This window comes from Sus scrofa, chromosome X (genome assembly GCF_000003025.6).
Source record: "Sus scrofa isolate TJ Tabasco breed Duroc chromosome X, Sscrofa11.1, whole genome shotgun sequence".
NCBI classification, from domain to species: Eukaryota; Metazoa; Chordata; class Mammalia; order Artiodactyla; family Suidae; genus Sus; species Sus scrofa.
This window is the reverse complement of record NC_010461.5, coordinates 108,329,938-108,356,523: the sequence shown is the minus strand read 5'-3', so window position 1 is coordinate 108,356,523 and position 26,586 is coordinate 108,329,938. Positions and strand designations below refer to the sequence as shown.

Here is a 26,586-nt window from a genome sequence, read left to right as displayed (position 1 = left end):
TTTCCAGGTGACACAAAATTGAGTTCCAAGCCATTCAAAGATGAAGGTCAAAGACCAAGACTTACGATCTCTCGAGCCATGGCGAGGTTCCTCACTGATGTCGAAGCAACAGGGAAGTGTGTTATGTCTTCTTTTCTAAAATCCAGAAATGCATATTATTTTTATTGTTATAAAAACTTTACAAAGAAAAAAAAGGAAAAAAGTGGGAGTTTCTAATTTAATCTTTTGCTGACACCTAGTGCTGGAACTCTGCATATTCAACCAGCTGCTCCAAATAAGAAACAACAACAACAACAACAACAAAAAACACATTTACAGTGTCATGGGTTGAGCAATAACCACTATCTCTTTCGGTGAATAATTTTCACCTAAACATCATTTCTCATGTTTATATACCAGCCTTTGAAAGCATTCAGATACCAGTCCTTTTAAATGACTAAGAATTCAATGTTAAGGCAATTTCTTTCTGGTCTCAATTTTGGTTACCTGCTAGGGGAATTCCTGAGAGCACATGAAGGCCCAAGTAGGTCAGAATTTTGCTTTCTGTAAGTTGTAAACACTTAGGAAGAATTTCCCTTGGAAGTTGAATCAGACGGGACTGGAATCCACCATGTTTTCACAACCATACTTTTCAACTATTGACAAATCCGCAAATTCACTTTAAGCGTTCACACTGAGCAGCCAAAAGTTAGCCTTGCATGGAACTATTACAAACTACAATTTATAAAGAAGAATGAATTAGTACATGAGGGAGGGGGAAAAGAACTTCGTTTTTCCTAGCTTTAGTGGGCTATAGTTAACATGCAGCATTGTGTCAGTTTAAGGTGTGCAGTGTGAGATTCCATCTGTGTACATATTGTGCAATGATTGCTGCAGTAAGGGGATAAGGTTGGTTAACACAGCCTTCACCTCACATAGTTACCTTATTTGGTTGCATGTGTGGGGAGAACTTTTTTTTTTTTTTTTTGGTCTTTTTGCTATTTCTTGGGCCGCTCCCGCGGCATATGGAGGTTCCCAGGCTAGGGGTGGAATCGGAGCTGTAGCCACCGGCCTACGCCAGAGCCACAGCAACGCGGGATCCGAGCCGCGTCTGCAACCTACACCACAGCTCATGGCAACGCCGGATCGTTAACCCACTGAGCAAGGGCAGGGATGGAACCTGCAACCTCATGGTTCCTAGTCGGATTCGTTAACCACTGCGCCACGACGGGAACTCCTGGGGAGAACTTTTAAAACGTCCTCACGGAGCTGCTTTCAAGTACCCCACACAGTAGCGTTAACTATGGTCTCCGGGTTGTGCGTTCCATCCCCAGAACTTGTGATCTTATAACTAGACGTTTGAACCTTTTGACCAACTTCACCTGTTTCCCCCACACCTCTGTCCCTGACAAGCACCAATTTATTCTCTGTTTCTAGGAGTTCAGGGTTTGTTTGTTTTTTTTTAGAGTCTTCGTATAAGTGAGAACATATCATATTTGTCTGTCTTTGTTTGACCTCTTTCCCCAAGCATAATGCCCTCTAGGTTTATCCATGTTGCCACAAATGTCAGGATTTCCTTACTTTTTATGGAATATATATATATATATATATAAAATCATATTTTGTTTTTCCAGTCACCTGTAGACAGATACTTCGGTTGCTTCCACGTCTTGGCGTTTGTAAATAACGCTACAGTGAACATGAGGTTCAGATACCTCTTTGAAATAGTGATTTATTTCCTTTGGATATATACCCAGAAGTGGGATTACTGGATCAAATGGTAGTTCTGTTTTTAATTTCTTGAGGAACTTTCCTATTAAGTTTCCATTGTGGCTGACCAAATTTACATTTCCACCAACAGTGTACCAGGGTTCCCTTTTCTCCACACCCTCACCAACACTTATTTCTTGTGGGTTTTTTTATAATAATCAAAAAATGATTTCTTATGCAACAATTTCAGGAAATGGGCGTTATTTGCATAGACATCATTAAAAATAGGGTTTGAACTATTTTCTCGGAACTAAGTCATGTGGGCATTCAAGAGGATTACATTTGTGTTTGGAAGTGTTTGAGCTACAGAGGCAGACAGGAAATTAAAAATGTAGGGTTTGGACTTCCCATTGTGGCTCGGTGGGCTAAGAATCCAACTAGTGTCCATGAGGATGTGGGTTCGAACCCTGGCCATGCTCAGTGGGAAAGGATCCTGCATCTGCCATAGGTCGCAGATGTGGCTCGGATATGGCGTGGCTGTGGCTGTGGCTATGGCATAGGCCAGGAGCTATAGCTCCGATTTGACCCCTAGCCTGGGAATTTCCTTATGCCACGGATGCAGTCCTAAAAAGACTAAATAAATAAACGAATACATGAAATCATTGGTGTTCATTTAAAAATAAATTAAAATGTAGGGTTTGTAAAAATGAATATACCGGTTCTCTGCTTGAATCTGCATCTGCTAGCTGTGTGATCTTAGATAAGTTACCCAACCTTCCTGAGCCTCCTCTTTAAACTATGGATAATAGCACTTGCTATGTGGGTTACTGTGAGGGCTGAAGCATTGCACAAAGTTTCCGACACACAGAAAGTGCCCAATAAACAAGCACTGCTATTTGTAATAACAGTATTAAAAATAATCGGGGAGTTCCCGTCATGGCACAGCGGAAACAAATCCGACTAGGAACCATGAGGTTGCGGGTTCGCTCCCTGGCCTCGCTCAGTGGGTTAAGGATCCGGCGTTGCCGTGAGATGAGGCTCAGATCTGGTGTTGCTGTGGCTGTGGTGTAGGCTGGCAGCTGTAGCTCTGATTAGACCCCTAGCCTGGGAACCTCCATATGCCGCGGGTGTGGCCCTAAAAAGACAAAAGGCAGAAAAAAAAAAATAGTTAAGCTTCCTGCCTGCATCCTCCCTTGGAGTTGAGACTATGGCCCCAAGAGAAGGCAATTCCCTGTTGCAAATGCTCTAGGGCACTGTGGAAGGTAATCGTGATGGCCTCAGCATCTACAGGAAGTGCCACCGACCCAAGGTTAAGTGGCCCCTGGCTGGTCATAGAGGCATGTTCTCAAAGGGGATAGGAAATCAGTAGGAACAGTCAGCCTTGTTCTAGTTTAGAGAAACAGAAGGAGAAGCCCCAAATCTGTAACATTGTCTTACCGCACATGCGCTGCTGCTATAGACACCAAAGAAGCAGAACTGCTCGCTCTGAAACAAAGTGGTTAACCTAATGCAGGCTCCGGGGTCAGACTGACCTGAGTTTGAACTCAAGCTCCGCCACTGAAAAACTCTGTGACTTTGTACAAGCTACTTAACTTCCCTGAGCCTTAATTATTCATTGTAAATTTGGGAAAAATAATAATAGCACTTAACTCTTAAGGCTATATTGCAAGAATTAAATGAAATGATGTGTGTAAACCGCTTTGCACAATCCCTGGCATACCGTCCGTGCTCAATAAATCATTACCCTTACATCATTAAATCATTCAACTTGCTGTTACAACAAATACAGCCTTGATGTGTGTGAACGAGCCTGGTAGTTTCAAATGAATGGTAATAATCTGAGAAGAATGTCTTCCATGGCTTTGGCTTTCTAAAGTTCAAACCTCATCATTATCACCATGTATTAAACACCTACCATATGCCAGGCATTTAGGTACTATTTCTAACTTAATCGTCACAGTACCTAAATAAGGGAGATGCTATTTTTCCCTTAACACGCAAGGAAAGGGAGACTCAAAGAAGGTGAAGTAAAAACTTGCCCCAGGTCCTACCAGCAGAACAGCCAATATTTGAACCTAGGCTTGGATTCAGAATCCCTGCTTTTGCTCAATGCAGGACCGTCCCGACTTTTGTAAAGTCACCTACCATAACTTCCTACAGCCTTTAGGGCAAAAGTCAAGCCCCTCCGGTTACTACATAAGGCTTTTCCTTATCTGGGTCTGGCCCCTACTAACCCCTCTGGCCTCCATGCCTCCAGCCCAATCACTACCTCCCAAAATCCCTCTTTGGGATGCCCTTCCTGAGTTTTCCAGAGCTCCCCGGCCGTATCGACCATATCTCTATCATGGGACTTGCCCTGCTGCAACGTAAATATTGATTTCATTGTCTGTGTTCCGCAAAGGGCCATAAACTCTTCAGGGCACTCTGTCTCATCCATCTTTCTGTTCGCACTATCAAGCAAAGTGTTTAGCATGAGTAGGAATTCAGCCATTGTGTGTTGAGGGAGTGAATGAGTGAGTAGATGGATTAATGGCTATTGAGCAGGGAAGGTCCAAGCATAAAGTCCTACCCCTTTTTAGAACAGTGGTGCTTAAGGTGTGGTTCCCTGGACCAGCAGCAGCCTCTGGGCATTTTGAAGCGCACATTATTGGCCCTGCCCCAGAAGCAGAAACCCTGGGGCTGGGCTCGAGCCATCTGTAGTTTAACAACCCCTCCAGGTGATTCAGATGCATGGAAATGAAAAGTATGGGTATACAACAGAGTCACATTGCCAAGAAACACACAGATGGAAACAGCAAAAAGAGTATGGTTATTATTAAAACTAATTCCTTCAGTTTATTTGGTACCCAATACATTAAAAAGGGTTTTCCTACCTACCCTCTTGGAATGGAGAGGGAAAGTGAGTAAGGAGCTCAGATCTGTTTTAGATACATACCTATTTGGTAGGCCCCTGCGTTCCGAGGAACTCACTCGCTCAGCTGTCACATCTGGAAAACAAGAGTTTTGTGTCTCCAGAGGTGCGTCTGCCTGGCCGGGCTGGGCCGAGGTAGCGGCCTCGGTGGTCATTAGCCCTTCCGGTGAAATCCCATTGGTTGGTCTCGGATTCCAGGTGGGCAAGGTTGAATGTGATGAAATACTACTGGGGGTTACAGGAAAGCTAAAGCTATGGGGGGAAAGATGTACGCAGGCTACCCGGGGTACAGGAGTATTTTTAACACTTTACACAGACATGAGGTTTCAGCAAGTGAGAGAGGCAGCTTACAAAATTATATGACTCTATTCTTAGTTTAAAAAATATTTGGTCACTCTCAGAGAAAAAAAAAATTTGTGAAAGGCATTAAGATATAATGGTGATTTCTTTGGGTCGTGGGATTACCCCTTACCATTTTTTTTTCCAAAAAAATTTTTATAATGAAAAAAAGATAATAAAGGTAGAAAATTGGTTCTGTGTACCCAGAGGGAACTGGACACACAGTACTGACTGCTGAAGTAGCTGGAGGCAGGATTTGAAAAAGAGGATTGGAATCGCAGAGGCTGGAAAGACCCCAGGACAATCTGATATCAAGGGGCCTCCTTAAAGCACTGAAATGAGATGAGGTGATGCTCTTCTGAAGACTGCTATCTATCGTCAAAGACCGTGGACACTGCAGACTCAGCTTTCTGCTAACTCCAAGGCAACTTCAAGCAAAAAAGAAAGCAAGCGTCTGGGACCTAGATCGAACCTGGCTTGTTTTGCTTTGGTATTTTTGCCCAGGACCTGGAAGGTGAGAGGGCTCGTTTGGAAGGTGGAAGTGAGGGGAAATTATCCAGAACAGTTTAGTGGCTCCAGGGATCACAAGGAGGTATCGACTGGAGGGGAGGAATAAGAGAAGCAAACAACTAGCGCCTGAAGCAAACTGTTGTGCACTTGAAACTTGTGCCCAACTAATTGCATAAAATGAGACGATGTACCTGTAACTTACATATTCTGCATAGTTTCTACCCTAAGATTTCTTCACGCTATGGTTTAAAACTCAGCTGCATTCTTGAAAATGATCATCCGAGCAATAATTACTTTGGGAGTGGAGGTTGAGAATGGCATTAAAGCAAACGTTCTGAATCTCAAGGGCACACTCTCCGGAGAAGTGACCCCTCCCCCAACCTGGAGCCTTGGGAGTGGAAAGTTATTATTCGCACAGTTTACATGTATTTAGCAGTTAGTGCTTGGAAGGCTAAGTGCTTTGAATGGATTGGCACATTGGTACTTCAAAGGAGCCCTATGAGTTGGATACTGCTATTATGCCCAACTTTGGAGATCTAGCTGGCAAGGGGCAACGTTAGGACTGTCTGACTGACGTGCAGATTCCTTGTACAATACCAGCCTGCATTTGTCAGTCCTGAAAATACCCTAAAGCAAATGATGATAGCAGTAAAATGAGGCAACAATTAGTAATGCCTGGGGTGAGGTTGTAAGGAAACAACACTTGTCTGTGTTGGCTATACTGCCTTGGTAGGGAATGTGAATTGGTGTGATCTTTTCAAAGGACAATTCAGCAATATTTATGAGAAGGATTTTAACATAAATGTAAAAAAATTTCATAAGCGGAAAAAAGCAAGGTGCAGAATGCTGTGTATAGTAAGATCAATTTTGTATTAATTTTTAAAATACATATAGAAGATGGCTTCATATGCCAGCATATAAGTATTTTTTTCTGGGAAAGGAAACACAAGAAGACTTTAACAATAAACACCTTTGGAAAGAATAACTGAGTTATTTTTGTGCTGTTTGGAGATACTTGGGCTTTTAAAGCTCTGTTTTTTTTTTCCTCCGTGTTTGCTGTTCTTAAAAAAAAAAAAACCTTTGTTAAATCTTTAAAATAAAAACCAAATAGCTAGCATTTCTCGATGGTTCATAATGAGCAAGGGACTGTGCTAAGCATTTTACATGTAATAATTCATTACATTCCCACGGTAAATGATTAGCTCCATTTTCCAGGTGAGGAGTTTGAGGTTCAGAGGAGTGAAATCACTTGCTCGAGGTCCCACAGCTAGGAGGTGGAGGAGTTGCCCTTGAAAGGCCTGTCTGCCTTGCTTCGGGGCCCATGGCTCTCAACTGCTGGGCTGTCCTCTTCTAATTGGTGTTTATACTCTCATTGCCTAATAAAAGTAAACGGGTGAACAACTGGAGTCTAATGAGATAATGTATGTGAAAATACTTTTCTAAGTATAGAGATGTTTGGGAGGACAGGATGGGCAGGAGGAGGGAGTTTAAATTGGGCAGACCTGCCCACTGACCCCAGACAGTCAGGATATTGGGGGGGGGTGGAGGAAACGATGAGCAACATTTTATATTTCTTCTCTAAAAATATTATAAAATTATATTTATTCCTCTTTTCCCCAGTAATACCTGATCATGGCTTAGAAATTAAAATGATATGGAGAAATCAAAGTCCTTTCAGAATACCCCTCACCAATAATTAATGCCTTTGTTTCAGATTTTAATGGCTATGTAATTACATATTGCACACACTCACATATTTTACATAAATGGGAGCAACTATCTCTTTGCTCAGCATCTAACTTTTTTCATCCTCACAATATACCTTGACCGTCTTTTCATAACAGCACTTACAAATCTACTTTTTCTCTTTTAAATAGCTGCATGGTCTCCTATTTTGTGAGTGTGTGTGTGTGCGCGTGCATGATTTTTTAAATCATCTAGTGAAGGATGTTTAGGTGACTTTCGAGTGTTTCCAAGTGTGTGTGTGTACATTATTTTTTACATCGTCTATCAAAGGACATTTAGGTTACTTGCAAGTGTTTCCGTGTGTGTGTGTACACACATTACTTTTTTAAATCATCTGTTGAAGGAGACTTAAGTTACTTCCAAGTGTGTGCTTTCCTAAAATGCTGCTGTAATGAATACACTTTCTAAGAAAGTTTAGAAGGGTCATCAGAATGAGTGTGACATTTGCCAATTCTGTAGCCAATAAGAGTGTCCCAGTAGGACTCTGTACTTCGGTAAGGAGTATGTTTCACTGTGTGGAGAAACAAAGAATTCTCTCCAAAATAGTTTGGCCAACACATTCAGAGATATTAGAGTTGCCAACAAGTGGGACCACCTCAAAAAGAAGAGCAGCCTGTTTTGACAGTTTAGTGACAGAGCACAGACTTGCCACAATTGCCCAACACTAATTGCTGGATCAGAGGAGGAATTTCCAGACTCAGTTCCAAGCAGGGCTGGTACAGGGCTATGGATTTCCCCCCCCCCATCCCCCCCCCCCCCAGACAGTCTGGAGACAGCTAGACAGGGAGATGGGCAGCAGAGCTCCAAATCCGGCAACAGCACGTGTGGAAGGAGCAGTGACCTATGGGGAAGACTCATAATTCATAGACCAAACCTCTTCCAGCAGAGGGCAGTGCCTCAGATATCAGGCGGGACGCGGGCCAGCTGGAGCCAGAGCTGGGAACTTCGCTGGACAGATTGCACCAGCCCTAGGCTGAGGAGAAAGTGAACGTAACTGTCCCTTGGATACTGTAAGTGACATTGGGGAGCACCCAGGGAGAGACAGTGGGATTTCACACGACTGTAATTTGCCTGTTTTCTAATGTTACACAATTTGGGTTTGGTAACAAATCCCTTTTGATACAGTCAGGCCATTAAGGCTTCCACGTAAGGGATTTGGGGTCGCTTTAACTCGACTGGTCACTGACTTTCAGGCGTCGGGGTGCATGCTAGAATCAGAAAAGGAGTGACATTCCTAAAATATAACCTAGGCTTCTGACCCTGGGGCTCTGTGGATCGGACACAAAGTTTACAAATAGAAAGTTAGCAGAGGGTAAGATATGTAAAAAGTAACAATTTTATCTAAAAATAGAAACTTAGTGGTTAGCACTAAGTCCTCTGCTTTTGAATTTCAAAGACTTAAAACAAACTTTAACTTGGAAGAGCCAGCCATGCAAATTGCTGTGCCTGCAGATAATGAAAAGATTCAAAGAAGTTAGCGTGCAGGCCTAAACAGTTTCCAATCAACTCTTCCCCGCTGCGAAGCCTGGGGACTCCAAAAGGGACAAAGCTGAGTTAGAGTCCCATAAAGGCTACTCCTAATCCCTTTGGTTTTCGAGCCTGGCGATAAGAAAGAAAGGAGTGGCTTCGGCATTTGCTGGTGGAGTCAAGGCAGATTTACCGGATGATAAAAGTACCGAGTGTGTGTGCGTTAACTGTCAGGCACAGCTAAATAAAACACACCACATATGAAATCCGAGCTATTCGTGAAGTCGAAGGCTAATGTGCACGCGTTTCTTAGAAAAATAGCAAGTGCATGAAAATACCAGCAAAGAGCATCAACTTTCTCGGCCGTTTTATTTTCCCTGCGACTTCTGGTCCAGGGATGATAGGCGTTGTGCGGATCTTTAGCTCCGCCAACCAGCGGATCAAGTCCTCAGGCCGGGCCGGGGGCTGCTGAGACTCCTAGGGGCTTCCGCGGGCTCGGGGGTGGGACTGTCCGCAGCAGCAGCGGCAGCAGCAGCAGCAGCAGCAGCAGCAGGAACAGCAGTTGCGGGCAGGCAGAGAAAGGAAGGGCGCCGGAGGTTCTCGGACAGGCCCTTTGCCAAGGCCGTAGCCCCGACCCGAAACCGTCCTGGGCCGACTCGCTCAGCAGGGCGCGGCCCCAGCGCCACCCGGCTCGCCCCGGGAGAGGTGGGACTTTCCCCACCGGAAGTGATCCCGTCCCGTCTCAGGGAACTGGGGCACCTCCACCAGTGTGTCAGGGAAACCCTTCCGGGTGTGTGCTGGGGGTGGGGGGGTGGGGGGAGGGTGAGAAAAAAAAAAAAAAAAAAAAGAGGTGGGTTCGCCTGGAGTCCCAGCGGCCGCCGCCGCTGCCGCCGCCGCCGCCGGACGGCCCCCGCCCCTTTCCCCTCCGCGAGCCGCAGCGCAGGGGCGGCGGTGAGACCGAGGAGCCGGCCAGTGGCCATGGCCTTGGCGTGACACAGCCTCCCGGGCGGCCGGGCGGGTGCGGACGGCAGGGTAAGCGGGGGCGGCCGGGCCCGGGTGGGAGCCGGGGGAGGCGGCCGCCCGGGCTGCCCGACGGGGGCGGGCGGGGGTCCGGCGGGTAACGCGCGCCCTCTCCGCCCCCCACCCCCCCATCACAGGCCGGACGACGCCCGCGGGAGCCGCGGCCCAGAGACCCGCCCGGGCGGCAGCGACTGGAGCGGAGCCCACAGGCCTGGGCTGGCTCGGCGGCGCGAGCAGGAAGCGGGGTCCCTGGGCCCCTTTGTGTGAAGGGCGGGGGAGGGGCGCGGGGCAGCCCCGGGCCGCGGGCTCCTCGGACGCCCGCCTTCCGCGGGGGGCCCCCCGTCTGTCCTGCGGCGCCCACCCCTTCCCTCCCGGGGCGGGGGGCGCGTGTCGCCTCCCCAGCCTCCCAGCTTTTCGGGGCTCGCCTTCTCCCCACGCCCCCTGCCTGGGCTCCGGTTCCTATAGGAAGGGCATTACCATCCCATCCCCACCCACCCCGACACTTCGCTCTTTCCCCTCCCCCTCCTTTAACTTCCTCTTCTTCCCCCGTCGGGCCCTCGGCTGCTCTGCGCTCTCCTCCCGGGTTCGCAGATTTCCGCCCACCTTCCGCCTCCCCGAGCCGCGCCGCCGCGAGCGGGGTGTTATTTTTCCCTCCCTCTGGTAGGAGTTGGTGAAGGAGAGACTCATGCGGGAGTACAAGGTAGTGGTGTTAGGGAGCGGAGGGGTTGGCAAATCTGCCCTTACTGTGCAGTTTGTCACCGGGACTTTCATTGAGAAATATGACCCCACCATTGAAGATTTCTACCGCAAAGAGATCGAAGTGGACTCTTCCCCCTCCGTGCTGGAAATTCTGGACACCGCAGGAACTGAGCAGTTTGCCTCCATGAGAGATCTCTACATCAAAAACGGCCAAGGTTTCATCCTGGTTTATAGTCTGGTTAATCAACAGTCTTTTCAGGTAACCAAGTCTTGTAATTTGTTAGAAGGGGGTGTGGTAAACTACATTTACTTCTGGTTTGCTTGCGTAAATGACTGTGTTTTGCTTTTGAAAGTTAGACATGGCGCATTTTTGAGGTTTCTCCTGGCACGGAAAAGCATCGAGTTGTTTCTATAGCGAGGACTAAAGGCACTACCGTTCACAAATATTTTAAAGTTATTTTCGAGTGAAAGAGAAGTGAAAAAGACATGTCAGCCAGTGTATATTTAGCCTGGCATATAACCATCTGAAGTTGCTCGTTCACCTCACCAGGTCTTGGTTAATGTACTCAGCAGAACAACGTTTCAAAGATAATCTCGGGCAGATAGAGCACTTTGGAAAGAAAATTATTTGGAGCCGATTATCTGTTGCACAGATAACTCCTCTGCGTCTACGTCCCTTCCTCCCCTCTGTTCTCACCTAAGTCTCTCAACCAGATTTCTCTATCTTAGTGCTGCAAGATGAAGAACTCAAGACCTGCCTTCTAGGCATTTTACTTACTTGGGGCATGTGAAGGGAAGTTACTCATTGAAAAGACTGGTACCTAGAATTAATAACAAACACAAATCTAGAACAGCTCTCCTTTTTTGCAGTTCTTCCAAACTGTTTCTGATAACATTGACTCTATTTGTAGAGAATATGTGGATCTGGGGACACTGAGCAAGGGCAGATTTCTAACCCCTGGCTGGGTGGCCAAACTGGAGGTGATCCTCTTTCTTTGGCAAATCTGTCCTGTCCTTCGCTGGGAGACAGACTGGAGGTTTAACATTATTTTAGGAGATGCGATAAATGTTGCTATTTATTCTTGAAAATAAATAACCTCATATTGACCCATTATATTGACCTCCATTGATTTAGGAAATGGATGGTTTTTTTCTGCGTTTAAAGGTACGCACTTAATGTTGCTTACTTAAGAGACATTTAGTGCTTTGTCCAATCCAATGTGCTAATTCCACTTTTCTTAGTGTTTTAACTTAAAGTACCATAGTGAACTTTTCCACTAACCAGAAATAGCAACTTGAGGATTTTTTTCTTTTCTTTTAAGGATAGTAAGTTCTGGGTAAATTAATCAGAGTTATTGTGACCAAACTAAAGTTCACTCGTGGAGGCTTAAATTCCAAAGCACTACTGTTGCAAAAGCATTTTTCTCCAGAAGTACCCATGTGCTAAAGGTGCTATTTGACAGCCGTTTTCCTTCTAAAGGATCCTCTGGACGTTCGTTATTCTATTAGCTGCCTCTCTTGAGGCTGGCAGTCTTTTGAAGGGTTTTTCATAAGATTTCCATTATATCTACTTCGTTTATACACATCAATAGGGAGTGAAAAACTGCTATTATTTGGATGGCGACTTAAACTCTTTTAAGCCCAAATGCCATAAATTTGGATTCTCACCTGAACTTGTGTTTCCATAAGGACACAGGGGAAAGAAGCTTAACCTAGAAGACTGAATTGATGTGTGCTCAGCAGAATTGTTGCAAATAGCAAATAACTGTGTATTTTTGTGAAGTTTCAGCACCTTGTTCTTCCTTCATCCTGCATGTGAATAATTTTTACTGTAACTATTCAAATTAAACATGTTGTAAGTCAAATATGTTAAGTTACAAAAATCCAGGAAACGAACACGTAATGTTAGTATTAAATCTATAACCTTGTCTTAAGTCAGGACTACCTGCCCTCCAGAGTTGACACTCCTAGAGAATTGCTAAGGCTCTTGTCTTTTGTAATTAATTGTAATTACTTAGAAAAAAACAATGCACGTGGAAGAAAATTCACGTTGTAAAATCGACCATATGCAAAGGCAAGTTTGACTTCTTCCTGCCCAGACTTCCCCCTGCATTCCCTCCTGTCCCAGGAGCCGCTCACTAGTGTACAGTGATTTCTAGGACTGCAGTGGACTTTAAGGATAAAGACATACCATTACATTGAAAGCAAAACTTTTAAATGTGTGAATCTGTTTTTACCTCTGATCTTTTAGGCACTGGGTTTTTGTTTCCACCTAAAACACTTTCTCTCAAGCGCTCTTGCTAAATGGTTGGGAATGCCTAGATGCTGCACTTGAGCTAGGATAACAGGTGTCACCAGGAGTGATGACCAGCCGGCAGGTTTAAGGAGATGGCCAAACACCCTTTTGTACAAATGGACTCATCATATTTGGGAATTTGCTTTTGAAAGCAGTATGGACTGAGGGAAAGAAGTGATTTAAATGAGTCCCAAAGTTAGTGTGCAATCTGCATTTTATATTCTTGACAGAAATTGAGCAGGGAGGGTCTATGGAAACTATCTAGCGCCTACTTCAATGGAGAAAATGACATTTTTCTCCATTTGGGTGTGTGGTTTTATTTTGGATTCAGCTCGCTATGCTCACTGAGGGATGACTTCTTGTGATATTGCAATATTTCTGTCACGGCTATGCAAACAGCATATTTTTTTTTTCTCTTTGTGATTGTTTACATAGGATATCAAGCCAATGAGAGATCAGATTGTCAGAGTGAAGAGATATGAAAAAGTCCCACTGATCCTAGTAGGAAATAAAGTGGATCTGGAACCAGAAAGAGAGGTTATGTCTTCAGAAGGCAGAGCTCTGGCTCAAGAATGGGGCTGTCCTTTCATGGAGACATCGGCAAAAAGTAAATCAATGGTGGATGAACTTTTTGCTGAGATCGTCAGGCAAATGAACTATTCATCCCTGCCCGAGAAGCAAGATCAGTGTTGTACAACTTGCATTGTCCAGTAAAAAAGATAACCTCAATCATGGCCATACCGAGCAGGTCAGTTGCTGATGGAACCTTATGTGTTTGATCAAGTCTGAAAAAAAGCTGGTTAATATTAATACACATTGTACAACCTGAAACGTCTGTCTGTATTTTTAAAATAACACTTCCCTTAATACAAAATAGTCAACATCCAGTGTCAGAAAATAGAAAAAAATTACAGATAAGTAAAATGAAGGTAAGAAAGTGCCTTTATTCCCATTACCAAGATTTGTGTTTTTGAAGTGAGTTACTGTTGTTCTCTACCTGCCTGATGCATAACTTTCCTTTCGGGGTGGGGTGAGCTGAAGGATAATAAATCTTTTCCCTGTTTTGGTGATCTAGCATCCAAAACGCATGAGAGAGCATCTGATAATAATTTTGAGAAGATGATGAGTTTTATGTTTTCTGTATTTTTCTATCCTGGGCTAGAGAGCTTCTTTCATTGAAATCAGTTTACTAATCACCGCAGTGCTTGATTGAACAGGATGATTATTGAATCAGGTTCCTCTGTACCTCGCGTTGGAGAGACTTAGGTGACCTCTGATGATAACAAATTATTAGTGCCACACTGTACCTGACTTGGGTATGAATATGGGGTCCAAATGAGAATCTGGTGAAATTATCTGTGGCGTGTTTAGAACAGATAATCTCAAGCCTAGGAAACATTTTATTCAGTTTAATGAACAATAGTGTTAATAAGAACAAGAGTAAAACTTTCAAACCTTTCAGTGAACTAATAACTTAGTAACTAAGTTTTTTAAATGAATACATTCTTGGAAAAGTAAGGTTATATAAAATTTGTTGAGCATTTAAAATCAGATTATTGTATTCATATCATAATCTTTTAATCTAGATTGTAATTGGGCAGATAGTCTCACTTAGAGAATAATACGTAGATAATCAGACAACCAATATCCTGAAAGACTGAGAAACCACAGAAAATGCCAGACCAGCATGACAATATCGGGAATGGAATTGATTGTTTTGAGCCAAGACTGACCTAAAGTCTTGGAGGCAGTGTTGCAAATGGCAGCAGTCATTTCGGATCACAGAGATGATTCCTAATCAAAGGTCTGGCTTTATATGTGCTCCCTGGAGAAAAGACTAACGGTCCCTAATTTATCTTTGCAGACAAGATCTAATGTCGGGTAGTGTCATCTTGGAAAATGAAGGATGACAACAGTGCTTTATTCAAAATGCTTTCACTCATCAGCTTTTGCACATACCAGAATATGATGGAAACACATTTATTATCGTATACCTAGCTCCGTCTGTTAACATGTAGCATCACTATTCAGACTATAGCCCAGCATGTGTTTTGTTCATAGCATTGCACTTGGAGTTTAGCTTTTTGAGGCAGGAACAGGCGTATGTAGGTGACTGAGTCCAGTGTTCTTGTTTCCACAATGTCTCTTCTTAAATTGCAAGCCAACTTCAAGTTTGAACAAGTTCTGTGTGATGTTGTGTCTTTACCATTATGCTCTATTTCTCTATCTGACACTTTTAACCAGACAAATGACATAAGTGTTTATGCATGTCAGTTTTATCGTCTTTATAAAAAATTAACCAGCTCCCACAAAATGTTCCCAGTTTTCTTTCCATCATTAACGTAGACAGTTTTAGGAGGTAAACTGAATAAAATTGGTATAAAACATGTAGAGGGCCACTGTCTTAGTCAAACTGGCAAATGGATAATGTCTAAAGCTATTTTTAAAGCTTTCTTATTCTGAGTTATTTGAGTTTATTTCATTTTGCAACTTTTGCGATCTAAATTACTTTTAAATAGATATTTTATTTCAGGAATGATTAGACTTTTTAATATCTCAAGCAAACTATGTTTATGTTTTTTGTTAATGCACTGAAATCAGAAAATATTAATACCAGTAAGCGCTCGTTTTTATAATAATGGATTAAGTTTCCCGTGTGGTTTTTGTTTGGTTTTTATAAGCACAATGAACAGTTGAGGGTGTGAGCCTTGAAATAAAATATCTAATCAGCTGGATTTCCGAAAGTCTTAAAGGGAGTCCCCTGACCAAGATCTTTTAGAACAAAGCACAATATATTCAGTGGTCTTTTTTTTTTTTTTTTTTTTGATTATCAGATAAGATTGAACTGATCTGTAATTGGAGGCTTATATAAAGTTTGTAGCTGTGCTTGCTTACTATTTACCTCAAACAAAACAGGTGATGGATTCTGAGTCCTATAGCTTGGGTCATAGAGCTCTGAAGCCTGTCAGTTCAGATCTAGATTGAAGATTAAACTTTTGGCAAGTAAAGGTGATTTGAGAAATGTTTGTCCTTAATATTCAGAAGAGTACCTTGTCCAAGTTAGAGATAGTAGGACTCAGATAAGTCAGAAGGACTGTGATTATTGTAAATTGGTTTCTCTTAATTGAAAGGGAAAACGTATTAATGCTCTAAGAATTACTTCTGCTAATTCCTCACCTTTCTTTCTTACCACCCTTCAATTTGAGTCACCCGTCTCTTGCCCAACACCTGTTTATCTGCATGGCTCCCAGGATTGTTTCCTCACCTTTCACCCTCCCACTGGCAGTAATCTTCCTGTACGTTTGGAAGCAACGCCGGATTCCTTATGCGCTGGTTTCGTGGCTGGTTTCCTTACTGACCTGAGGAGCCTGCCATCAGATGCTTCGAAGGACTTCGTTTACTCTGCAGCGGAAGTGCACTAGAAGCCCAGGCAGGGCGCAGCCCTGTCTTGGTTTTAATAACTGTGTCATAGCACCTATATGGTGGTGTAAATAGTTGATATTGGCTGTTGTAATATACTGTTGCTAAGAATGGTGGGTGTTTTGTCAATAATCTGTTAAGACTGTAAAAGAAGTAAATCACGGTGCCGCAAGAGTTCGGGCAGAGGAGAGAGCACATTCGGTTCAGAGCAGCTTTCTCAACATTCTGGGCTCTCTGTCGCGGGGCAGGTCCTGTGTGTTGCAGAATGTCTGGCAGCATCCCTAGCCTCTACCTCCTGAGATGCCGGGAGCATTCCCCCCCCATCCCTCAGTTGTGATGAACAAGAGTGTTTCCAGACATGGCCAAGTGTCTCCTGGGGGGCAGAATTGCCCCTGGTGAAGAACCTCTGATCTAGAGGAACTGGGGAGCAGTCGCATTTCAGTCAGGCCTTGAAGAACGGGTAGGATTCGAGTGGATGGAGGAGGGGGTAGGGGTGATTCCCAAACAGAGGGAATACCAAACAGAAGGACGAGAACATCCTAAAATATTCTGTTAGTTCCCCGAAAGGTCGGAAGTACAGTACAGTTAGCTCTTAAATGTGATCGTTTGGTAAATACTCTTTTGGCCAATGGAACTTACTTACAGATTATTTTTCAAGGCTTCCTATATCTCAATCCAGTATTGACAGAAGTTATTCTTTTAAAAAAAAAAAAGAACCAGAAATGAAAAAGAAGGTGTTCTTCACTGCAGTTGGATGGTCTCCCGCAAGAGCTTATCCTGTTTTCCTCCATGTATGATGAGCGGCTTCTCGCGGTGAGAGTGAGCGGTGCATCAGCGTACCAAACACCGGGAATCAAACTGAAAGAACAAAGATCATTCTTTACGTCAGCCTCAGTTCATTCTGTGTGTCAGCCCAAAGAGAAAAGGCGATTCTTGATTCGAGACCAGCCCATCAGTTCACGTGGCGACAGAATGGCCGGGATGTTCACAAAGGCTCCTGAAAGGCTGACCCATCTGTGAATGTCATTTTAGTCTAGCTGGCCTTACTGTTGCTAAACTCAGCGGGATTGATTAGCATTTTCAGGTTTTTTAAAGTAAATACGTGGAATCAGAATGGTTTCTAATCTTTGTTCCAGCTTTTAATTAGATACGATGTGCTGGGGATTTAGCAGATGTGAAGGGAAATCAGGAAAATTAAATCGCAGTGTGTACTTTAAAATGCTGGCATTTTCATGTCCAAGTTAAATATTAATCATATCAGTGAAACACCAGGGTGGAATTCTGTTGCTGAAGTCACAGTTGAGAGAGATACTTCCTTTTTGCCCCCCCCCCCGGCCTATCGTGCACATCATCTTGGAGAACATGGCTTATTTCAAATGCTCATTTGTCATCCAGTCCACGTGCACAGAGTGAGCCAAAGTGGAGCCCGTGACACAGCGGCCCGGAGTGGAGGAAGCAGCGTGCTGTGGGGCGGTGTGTACCGGACAGACCTGCAGTGGACCTGGGGGAGAAGGGGAGAACGGAGTTGCCTTGTCCATCCTGCCCCCTCACTCTCTCAGACCTTCACGGACCCCCACAAGGCCCATGGTTTGGGCCTCTTCCGAGTGGCTAGGTGCCTGGTTAGACCTGCTGTGGGTGTGGAGGTGTCTGGTGATTAGAATGACTCTTCGTATATCTGTTCTGTCTTTAATTGCTTCCTTTCGACCTCAAGATGAGGCTTTTATTGCAGAATGAAATGCATTGGAGCCACTCAGTTTTACTCTATTACTTCTCTAGCTTAGAATGAACCATCAGTAGAATTAACAAAAACCACCTCATGGAGTCGGAGAATTGCCACTGAGGAAGTATTCTAGCCCTGCTGCAGGAGAGATTCTCCTCGTGGGATTGCTTCTCAGTGGAATTCTAAAATCCAGAAGATAATACCACCAAGAAAGACCTAAATCCTGTCAGCTGTTGGAAAAACTTATCCCACTAGAAACATACTCCCAAATTCCTTTGATTAGCAACAGTCTTAGGAATATGGGAGTTAGAAAAAGCAATTTAGAGTTGAGGGGAGCAGTCCCCTGCCTGGTTTGTTAATTCATGCTAGCAGCTGGGATCAGACCACTGGGCTCATGCCGCTGCTTATTATCAGTGGGCATGGACAGACCGTTTGAGATCGCAGAATTTGAACTCATCATACTAATTTAAACTTAAGAGATTTTAGGTCTGGGATGTTTAAAAAAAATAGCTTTTCCTTCCTGCCCTGGGTTAACTGTAACTTTTAGAGTGCATGTTCTCCTTAAAGCACGGTTCCCCTTCCGAAGATTTGTGGATTCGATGCCATAGGTTCAGCTTCTGCTCTCTGTGTTTAATGGGTGACAGATGAGCACTTTTCATGACCCCTAGTCCACCCACTCCACCCCCCAATAAGCTACATGAGTGTTATGTAAATTATGATGGAGAAACAGGAATATTTTAACAAAAACATAAACTCTATCAGCAGAATTCCAACCTAGTGTTTTGCTAATATCACTAATATTTAACTTGGATATGAAAATGCCGAGTGAAAAATGTAAAGGTAAATTTATTTTTTCAAAAGCTCCTTTGGTTAAGTCCCCAGAATATCATACGTCTAAAACTGGAAAAAAATGATATTTGCTAAAAAGAATGCTAGTAAATACCATTGTATTTAGAAATGCTAAATCTAGCTAAGCTAAAAAGACATTCATAAACTGCTAAGCCTTTCAGGAGCCTTTGTTAATATCCCAGGCATTCTGCTGCCCCGTGAAATGATGTGCTGGTCTTGAATAAGAGTCTCCCTTTCTCTTCACGCTGACATAAGTAATGATCTTTGTTCTTTCAGTGCTGTGTTTGGTACTCTTGTGCACCAATTTACCCCCCTTGAGAGACCCTACTGCATAACTTCCTGAGCAAAAGGTTTGGACTGTTGTTTGAGATTTTTTTTTAACATTTTTGCTCTTTCATAACAAAATATAATTAGAAAAAAAAAAGTGAAACCAGTCAAGCAAGGATTTGAGCAGAAGCTTCCAGAATTAAGATTTGTTGGGTGTCTTGCTGGAAACTTGAGAGTGAGGACAAGGATCACTTGTGTTCTGTCTCACAAGCAGCAAGTTATGCTTTTGCAGTGTGTCTGGATGTGATACCCTGGGAGTTAAAAAGTACGAGTTTGACCAGCTGCCTTTACAGCTTCTGGAATGTTTTGTAAATGAATGAGAGTTGTTAGTACACTGAGAATTTTGCTGTCTGTGTGGAGCAATAACATTTACATTTCACATTCTGTGAACTTCTAATCTGAGAGAGACTGTCCTTTTTGCTTAATGCAAGCTTTTGCTTCAGGATTTATTACTGTAGAGAATTAAAATTTATTGCTCTCTTGAAAAGTAGCTGGTAGTAATAACTACTTGGTTTGTTTAATGGTATGCCTCATATTCATATTGTGGAATCTGACCCGGGATTTATCTGTGTCTCCTGATTTCACTGGAGTATTGTCATCCTGTGGAATGTGGATGGACCAAATGTTAGCCAGGTTTTTAGAGGGTGAGAAATAACTCACGTATCACCTTTTATTTAATGGAGATTATGGTTTAATAAGCTGGTTTGTATTCATAGTGTTTATTCTGGCTAGAAATAATTACTACTTCCCCAATTTGATTTCAGAGAATGCCTGAACTATTAAATCATCACAGATTACAAGTCTTCCCTATTTAAGAGACATAACCATATTTGAAAATCCCAACTCTTTATAATTATTTTGAAAAATGTTGATTAAAATGTATAGTCAATTTATTAATTCAGATTAATTGAGGAAAGTCTAATCTGAATAACCGAAAAGCCCTCACAACGAATTGCATGTATAATGAAATACTGTTGCTCTCAAATAGGCATGAAGATTTAAACGAGGCTAAAAAAATATAAAGCTCTTTAATTTGGATATCAAAGACATAATCCTGGTCTTCTAGAAATTTATAACATAGTTGAGAAACGAAAAAATTACCTGACATTGGACATGACATTTGGTACTTTCACATAGTACCTTATGTAATATTTACCACAACCCTGTTAGGAAAGAATTTTTGTCTTTATTTTAATGTTGAAGAAACTGGACTTGCCCAAGCTTAAATACCCAGTGTCCTAATAATTTCCTTTAATGCAAAAGAAAAACTTTTACTTGGAAGAAGAACTTTTCTTTAATAATTTCTAAAGAGGCAAACTTTTGTTCTATTTTTGCCTAATGTGTTTAGGTGGCAGAATTTCAGTAATGATGAGCAGAGAGACTTTTTTGAAACGAATCATTTTTATGATATAGCTGCTCATAAAAAGTTCTCTCAGGCTCTTTGAACACTAATAGAAGTATAGCTGTCAAATGAAATTAAAATTATGCGTGTATAAACGTTGGTAGAGCCTGTAGACGATCTTAAGTTGGTTTCACTTGGCATTCTTTCATAGTTGCTGTTCTGTTCTTTGTCTCTGCCTTGATTTAACAATTTTTATCTTTTACACTAAAAAGCAAATGTATTTCCACACCCCTTAGAAGCTATTGGCTGATCCAGCACAGTTCAAGGACATTGTGCCTGAATGATAGAGTCCCCCCACCCCCTGGTGTTAATTGGGAGGGGGGAAGTCTACCAGTTGTAAGAGCAGAGACTGAGAAATCCCAATCATAGGAGAAGTTTTTATGGTTGGGAGGATGTATTGAAAAGAGCAGACCAGAGTGGGACATGTGAACTACTGCTGTCATGTAGCATCTGACCCAAGTCGGGACACCTGGTAGGTGCTTAATAGCTAAACCTTGATCGAATCACATTTTCTTATTTTAAAATCTCAAAAAAAAACCCTATATTTTGAAATTTCGCATACTGTCAAGTGAGTTCGTAATCACTATTCATTGAATTCTAATGCTATTTCCCATTAAAAATATGAAGAGATCAAGTTCAAAGTAACGGTAACATTGGCCATTCATACTGGAAGACCTTTTAAATACGTATTGTTAATGTTGTATACTTTATAACATATAATGTTTTAAAAAAATAAAAGTTACGTACACTAGCTCATATCCAATGCGTCATTATAGTGTCGCTAAACTCGCAAAGACTCTTTGGGACCATAGAAACTTATGGGGAACACTGTGAACTCCCACTTGACAATTCTGGTACTACTTCCATATTTATAGAGATCTGTTGTCCGGTGTTCTCATTTTAAACTGCGATCTATATTTCTACATTTTGATGACATTTTTTTTCTTAATTGCAGATAAAACTCAGAGGAAATTTGCACAGATGCTGCTTTGGAGAACTTTACAACCTGGGTTGCAGAACTGAGCCTTGGTAAACCTGTCTCTATTACAGCATGTTGCCATACATCTAATTAAGTGCATAAGGTCTTTGGCCTTCAAGAACCATTGACCTTAAACAGGAATGCTTAGCACATTTACCATATGTTTAAAACCTGTTCTTTATCAATCAGTCCTTTTGTAGCTTTTTAAGTTCCTATTGATGGCTAATATGCAAGAATTAATTTTTAATATTTTAATTGATTTCTTTAATCAGTTTCTCAACTTGTATTTATTAAATACTCAAACTCAGTATTACCTACTCAATGCCTTTTAAAAGAAAGTTATAATGGAGAAAAAAATTGAGCCTTAAACAAATGGTTACTTCTGTATATTACCTCGCACCACTGCTTCATTCTATTTGTAAACTCTTTCTCCTTTAAATGGTTGGTTAATACTTTTGAGACTTTGTTTACGTGTGGCAGTGTTGTAAAAAGAAACTAAAGATCGCATTTTACCTGTATGGATGGGATATCCCTTTTCTTAAAGTGCAGTTTGTGATGTGTTTTTGTAATTAACATGTTATGAAAGTGACAATGGCTATTCGAAATTGACTGTAGAGCATTTAGCTGAATAGTTAAGCATTTGATTCCATTAGGTTTTCACATGTGTTAATCTCATTTACAGCATCAAATTGCAGCAGTAACATTTTCCTTTCTGTGAAGTTCTAAATTTAGTTATGACCTACTAAGCAATGCTTTTGAAAAGGGATATTGTATCCATGGTAAATTAATTGTATACCTAAACAGAGATAGCTCAGCTTTTGCCTGTCAGGCTTGTAATTGACATCTAGTAGACTTCTGCACATGTAAAATTAAATTCAAATAAAATCATATACACTTTCTAATTCTTAATATTTGTCTTTCTGAATAATAGTTTAAAGCAATATTTGTTAAAGTTTTCTTGCACTATCACAATTGCTTTTTAGTTATTTCTCAAGAGGCATGTTCGTAGTAGAGACAAAAATCTGTGTAACAGGAGGGAGGAGAGCGCCGAGTCTCTGGGCGTTTTGGGGGTTTTTTGGTTTTCGTTTTTTTGTTTTCGTTTTTTGAAAATGTACTTCTAATAGCCATGGCCTTCCATGTTTACCTAATCAGCACATTTTGTCTGAATACTTGAACATTTTAACAGTAACATAGGTGTAGAAACAGAAAACTTGTCAAGAGTAGTCTTTTGGTTCAGTTTTAACATCATGACAACAAGCGCTTTTTCTAGTAATGATTTTAAAACTTTGTAAGTTTGCCAGTATTTTGTTGTTGGGTTTTTATTTGGTTTTAGTTGTGTGCTTTTAATTTGCAGAAGTTAGTAACTACAGCTCACCTACTGCACCAAAGTTCTCGATTTTAGGAGCCCAGCTTTAGTCATTTGAACATGCTTCTAAATAAAACAAAACAAAAAAACCAAAACTATACTTTTGATCTATAATAATAGCTCAATAACTTTGTCAAGGAAAGCTCTAATATATGCAGTGATGGTTTTTGGAAGGGTGTGGCAATTTTAAATTTATATTGTGTGTGATGTTCAAATAAAGTGATACCTACATTCATGTGATTTATTGGTCAGCATGACCATTAATTATTGTGTAGAGATTAATTAAACTTTGATTTCCTTTTTTTAAATCGTGTTGCATTTGATTCCTGATCAAATTCCCGCGAAATGAAATCTTAATCTTAGATTTTGAATTTTATGAAAGTGAGATTGTAAGGGTGGAGGCAATTGAAACCTTGTTTCTTCTTTGTCCACTGCTTGAAATGAATACCTGTTTAAGTTTGCACTTTAATACCAAACTTAAAACCGAACACTCAGTTCAAAGCAGGTTAAGTGATTGTGGTTCATCTTTATTAGCTGTGTGAAATTCTAAAGGAATCAAATAATTCATGATGATTTAAATTTTCTGCAAATGGAGGCTTTATACAGTGTTTCTTTCCTATGGATAGTTCTCCTCCTTTTACTCTTGCTCCCTCTCACCTTCGCTTTCTCTCTCTCTCTCTTGCTTTCTCTCTCTCACTGACCTCAGCAGCCAATTTAACTTGAATTCACGTAGGATGACAGGAATCAGGGGAAAGTGATTTAAAGGTGGTTTCTCCAGCACATTTTAAGAAAAGGGACCAAAAGTTATTTTAGCTTCCTCAATAGATTGCATGTCCAGTTGCTTATTAGGGTAATAAATTAATATTAAATGCAATATATGTCTTGTCTTTGCTATGGCATCTGTTTAGGAGTTGTTCAAATCACTGCAGTAGGGCTCTGCAAATAAAATCATGTAACCTATTATCATGGATCTAATGTACTGTAACTTTATCAATGAAAGGTAAAAATCTCGAATAACAAGTACAAACGTTGAACAATGACCTATAAAGATTTGTAAAAGTAAAATTTTTCCAATAGATTTCATTCTTGTCATTTTGTAAGACGACCCTGCAGTCCACCTGTTTGTAACTTTTTTAATAAAATAGACATCTGTATTACTGAGGTTGGCTTCTTGAATTATTTGATGTATTACTACCTGTAATTTGCTAACTTGTAGATCCTCGTCATAACTCAAAGTCATTACTTTTTATCAAAATGATCATGTGTATTACAGTACATGTTTCAACAAGTTAAATATTCACCCGTGTCCTTAGTCACCATTCTGGCATCTGTGGGGGAAAACTGAGGTATATCCTAAAATGTAATATTTAATCAACTGAATAGCTTATAAATAAATGAGAAATAATGGGTAAAAAAGAATAAGGGATATGACTTGTCCCATATGGAGAAAGGGGCCCAACTACAAATCTCTTGTCTGGAAATTGTCCATGTTTAGATTTCAGTGTTAAACCATACGAATAAATTCTGAAATATTGAATGAAGAAAAGTCAATAAATTATCACTTTGTTTTATCCCGTGAAGAGTTTTGCCCATCGCTTTAATTCACTGCTTAACTCAATATTTCTAAATTGATGAACGGAATAGATGTTTTTTTTTTTAGTTGCTACTTTTTAAAAGTATAGTTTATTTACAATGTTGTGCCTGGATAGGTGTTCTAATCTCAATTTTTTTGGGGGGGGGGGAGGGCGCCACACCCACGGCATGTGGAAGTTCCCAGGCCAGGGATAGAAACTGTACCGCAGCAGTGACCTGGGCTGCTGCAGTGACACCAGATCCTTGACCCACTGGTGCCACAAGAGAACGCCAATCTCCATGTTTTTTTATTTTTTAATTTATTTTATTTTGTGTTTTTAGGACCACACCCATGGCATATGGAGGTTCCCAGGCTCTCGGGGTCGAACTGGACCTGTAGCCGCTGGCCTACACCACAGCAACGCCAGATCCGAGCCGTGTCTGCGACCTACAGCCTCAGCTCACGGCAACACCGGATCCTTAACCCACTGAGTGAGGCCAGGGATCAAAGCTGTGTCCTAATGGATGCTAGGTCAGATTCGTTTCTGCTGAGCCACAGACGGGAACTCCCTCAATGTCTTTGTTTGTTTGTTTGTTTGTTTTGCCTTTTCCAGGGCCACTCCCACAGCATCTGGAGATGCCCAGGCTAGGGGTCGAATTGGAGCTGCAGCCTCCAGCCTATGCCAGAGCCACAGCAATGCGGGATCCGAGCCGCATCTGCAACCTACACCACAGCTCACGGCAACCCCGGATCGTTAAGCCACTGAGCAAGGCCAGGGATCGAACCTGCAACCTCATGGTTCCTAGCCAGATTCATTAACCACTGAGCCACGAAGGGAACTCCCCCTCAATGTTTTTTTAAAGCTCTAATATTTTTGTTGACGTTGAACAGTTCTGTTTGTCCAAATATATTATGAACTGGATTTTTGTGTCATTGTATAAATGGGCAGATTTATATACTTGTGTCATAACAGGCAGAAAACATCTGATCCTTTATTACCACTGATTATGTCTGTAGTTGGGCTCTAAGCACTCCGTATATGCTGTACTAGGTGCTGCTCTTCAAGTTCCAAAGGCCTTTCCTGCAAGGAAGGCACTTGTGATTTCAGGGCCCTCCCCCTTTTTTCCCACCCAACGAGTAGCATCCCTTCACCCAGCAAGGGCGACGTCTCAACCGCATGAGTAACAGAGAGAGAGAGGGTGGCTGCCTGATGAGCCCTATCAGTAGAGGACTCTGTCCCAGCCAGGTCACCTTTATCTCTTTGCTTTTTCTGCCCTCTTCCTGTTCTTATCCGGGGAGAAGATTCATCCCCCAGGGCGTGGTAGCTTGGGGTCAAGATCCAAGGCTGTAAGACTTCTCATTCAGATTGAGAACAGGGCCAGTTTGTCAGATAGGCTCCTGCTTTCACACATACGTATTTCATGTGAACCTTCCAGCTCTCCGGTGTTTTGAGCCTCATTGTCCCCACTTTGTTGTTGATGAAACCGAAGCTCAGGAAAGTTGTGACTTCAGATCATCACAGCAAAGTCAGATGATTAAAACGTTGAGGAAGGTACTTTCGGACAAGTTTTTAATTCATCATTGGGTAGAGTCAAATGGGTGCTATTAAAATTCTAAAGCTCATGGAAACAAGACAAAAGACAGCAAGGGAGTTCCCGTCATGGCACAGTGGTTAACGAATCCGACTAGGAACCAACCATGAGGTTGAGGGTTCGGTCCCTGCCCTTGCTCAGTGGGTTAACGATCCGGCGTTGGCGTGAGCCGTGGTGTAGGTTGCAGACGCAGCTCAGATCCTGCGTTGCTGTGGCCCTGGCATAGGCTGGGGGCTACAGCTCCGATTAGACCCCTAGCCTGGGAACCTCCATATGCCGCAGGAGCGGCCCAAAGAAATGGCAAAAAGACAAAAAAAAAAAAAAGACAGCAAGACATGTTTTCAGTCAGCATGACGGTCCGCATGTAGCAAGATACTATGGGTCCTATTTAAAGGTAATGTGTTTGTTATATTGCTAAGAGTTTATGTAAGACATAAGCTATTTTCATTATAACTATTTTTCTTTGGAAAGTCAATGTCTTAAATCAGGGTTTGGCAGTCTTTGGCCGCCGGGCAGCATCCAGGCCTGTTAGCAGTGCCAAAAGAACTGTACTTAGATTTAGCAGCTGTATCCTGAATCCATTGCAGAGCTCAGCTGCACCGTTTTTTTCTACCTAAACTTAGAGTTTGAATGGAGGACCAGAAGTGCCGCTGATCCCAGACACATCCTTTGTCAGCAAAC

General features: G+C 42.1%; 1 protein-coding gene and 1 long non-coding RNA gene across 4 annotated transcripts in view; one reads left to right on the top strand and one right to left on the bottom strand.

Annotated features, from left to right (window-relative positions):
* The window catches only part of LOC106507043, a 152,386-nt gene extending 144,420 nt beyond the window's left edge, over positions 1-7,966 (bottom strand). The window contains exons 1-2 of the long non-coding RNA XR_001302731.2: positions 4,625-7,966; positions 66-135 (exon numbers count right to left, since the gene is read on the bottom strand). This is a non-coding gene — a long non-coding RNA (uncharacterized LOC106507043). The remainder of the gene's footprint in view (positions 1-65; positions 136-4,624) is intronic.
* RAP2C (RAP2C, member of RAS oncogene family) lies at positions 8,092-23,901 on the top strand. 3 transcript variants are annotated; one of them, XM_005673920.3, is made up of 4 exons: positions 8,092-8,205; positions 9,820-10,640; positions 13,113-13,425; positions 21,351-23,901. In XM_005673920.3, exons 2-3 carry the CDS (start codon positions 10,368-10,370, stop codon positions 13,389-13,391), a joined length of 552 nt encoding a protein of 183 aa, XP_005673977.1. In that variant the 5' UTR covers positions 8,092-8,205; positions 9,820-10,367; the 3' UTR covers positions 13,392-13,425; positions 21,351-23,901. The 3 variants fall into 3 exon arrangements, with proteins under 3 accessions (XP_005673977.1, XP_005673976.1, XP_020936110.1); XM_005673919.3 differs by lacking the exon at positions 8,092-8,205 and adding an exon at positions 9,606-9,694; XM_021080451.1 differs by lacking the exon at positions 8,092-8,205 and having other exon boundaries at positions 10,248-10,382; positions 10,480-10,640.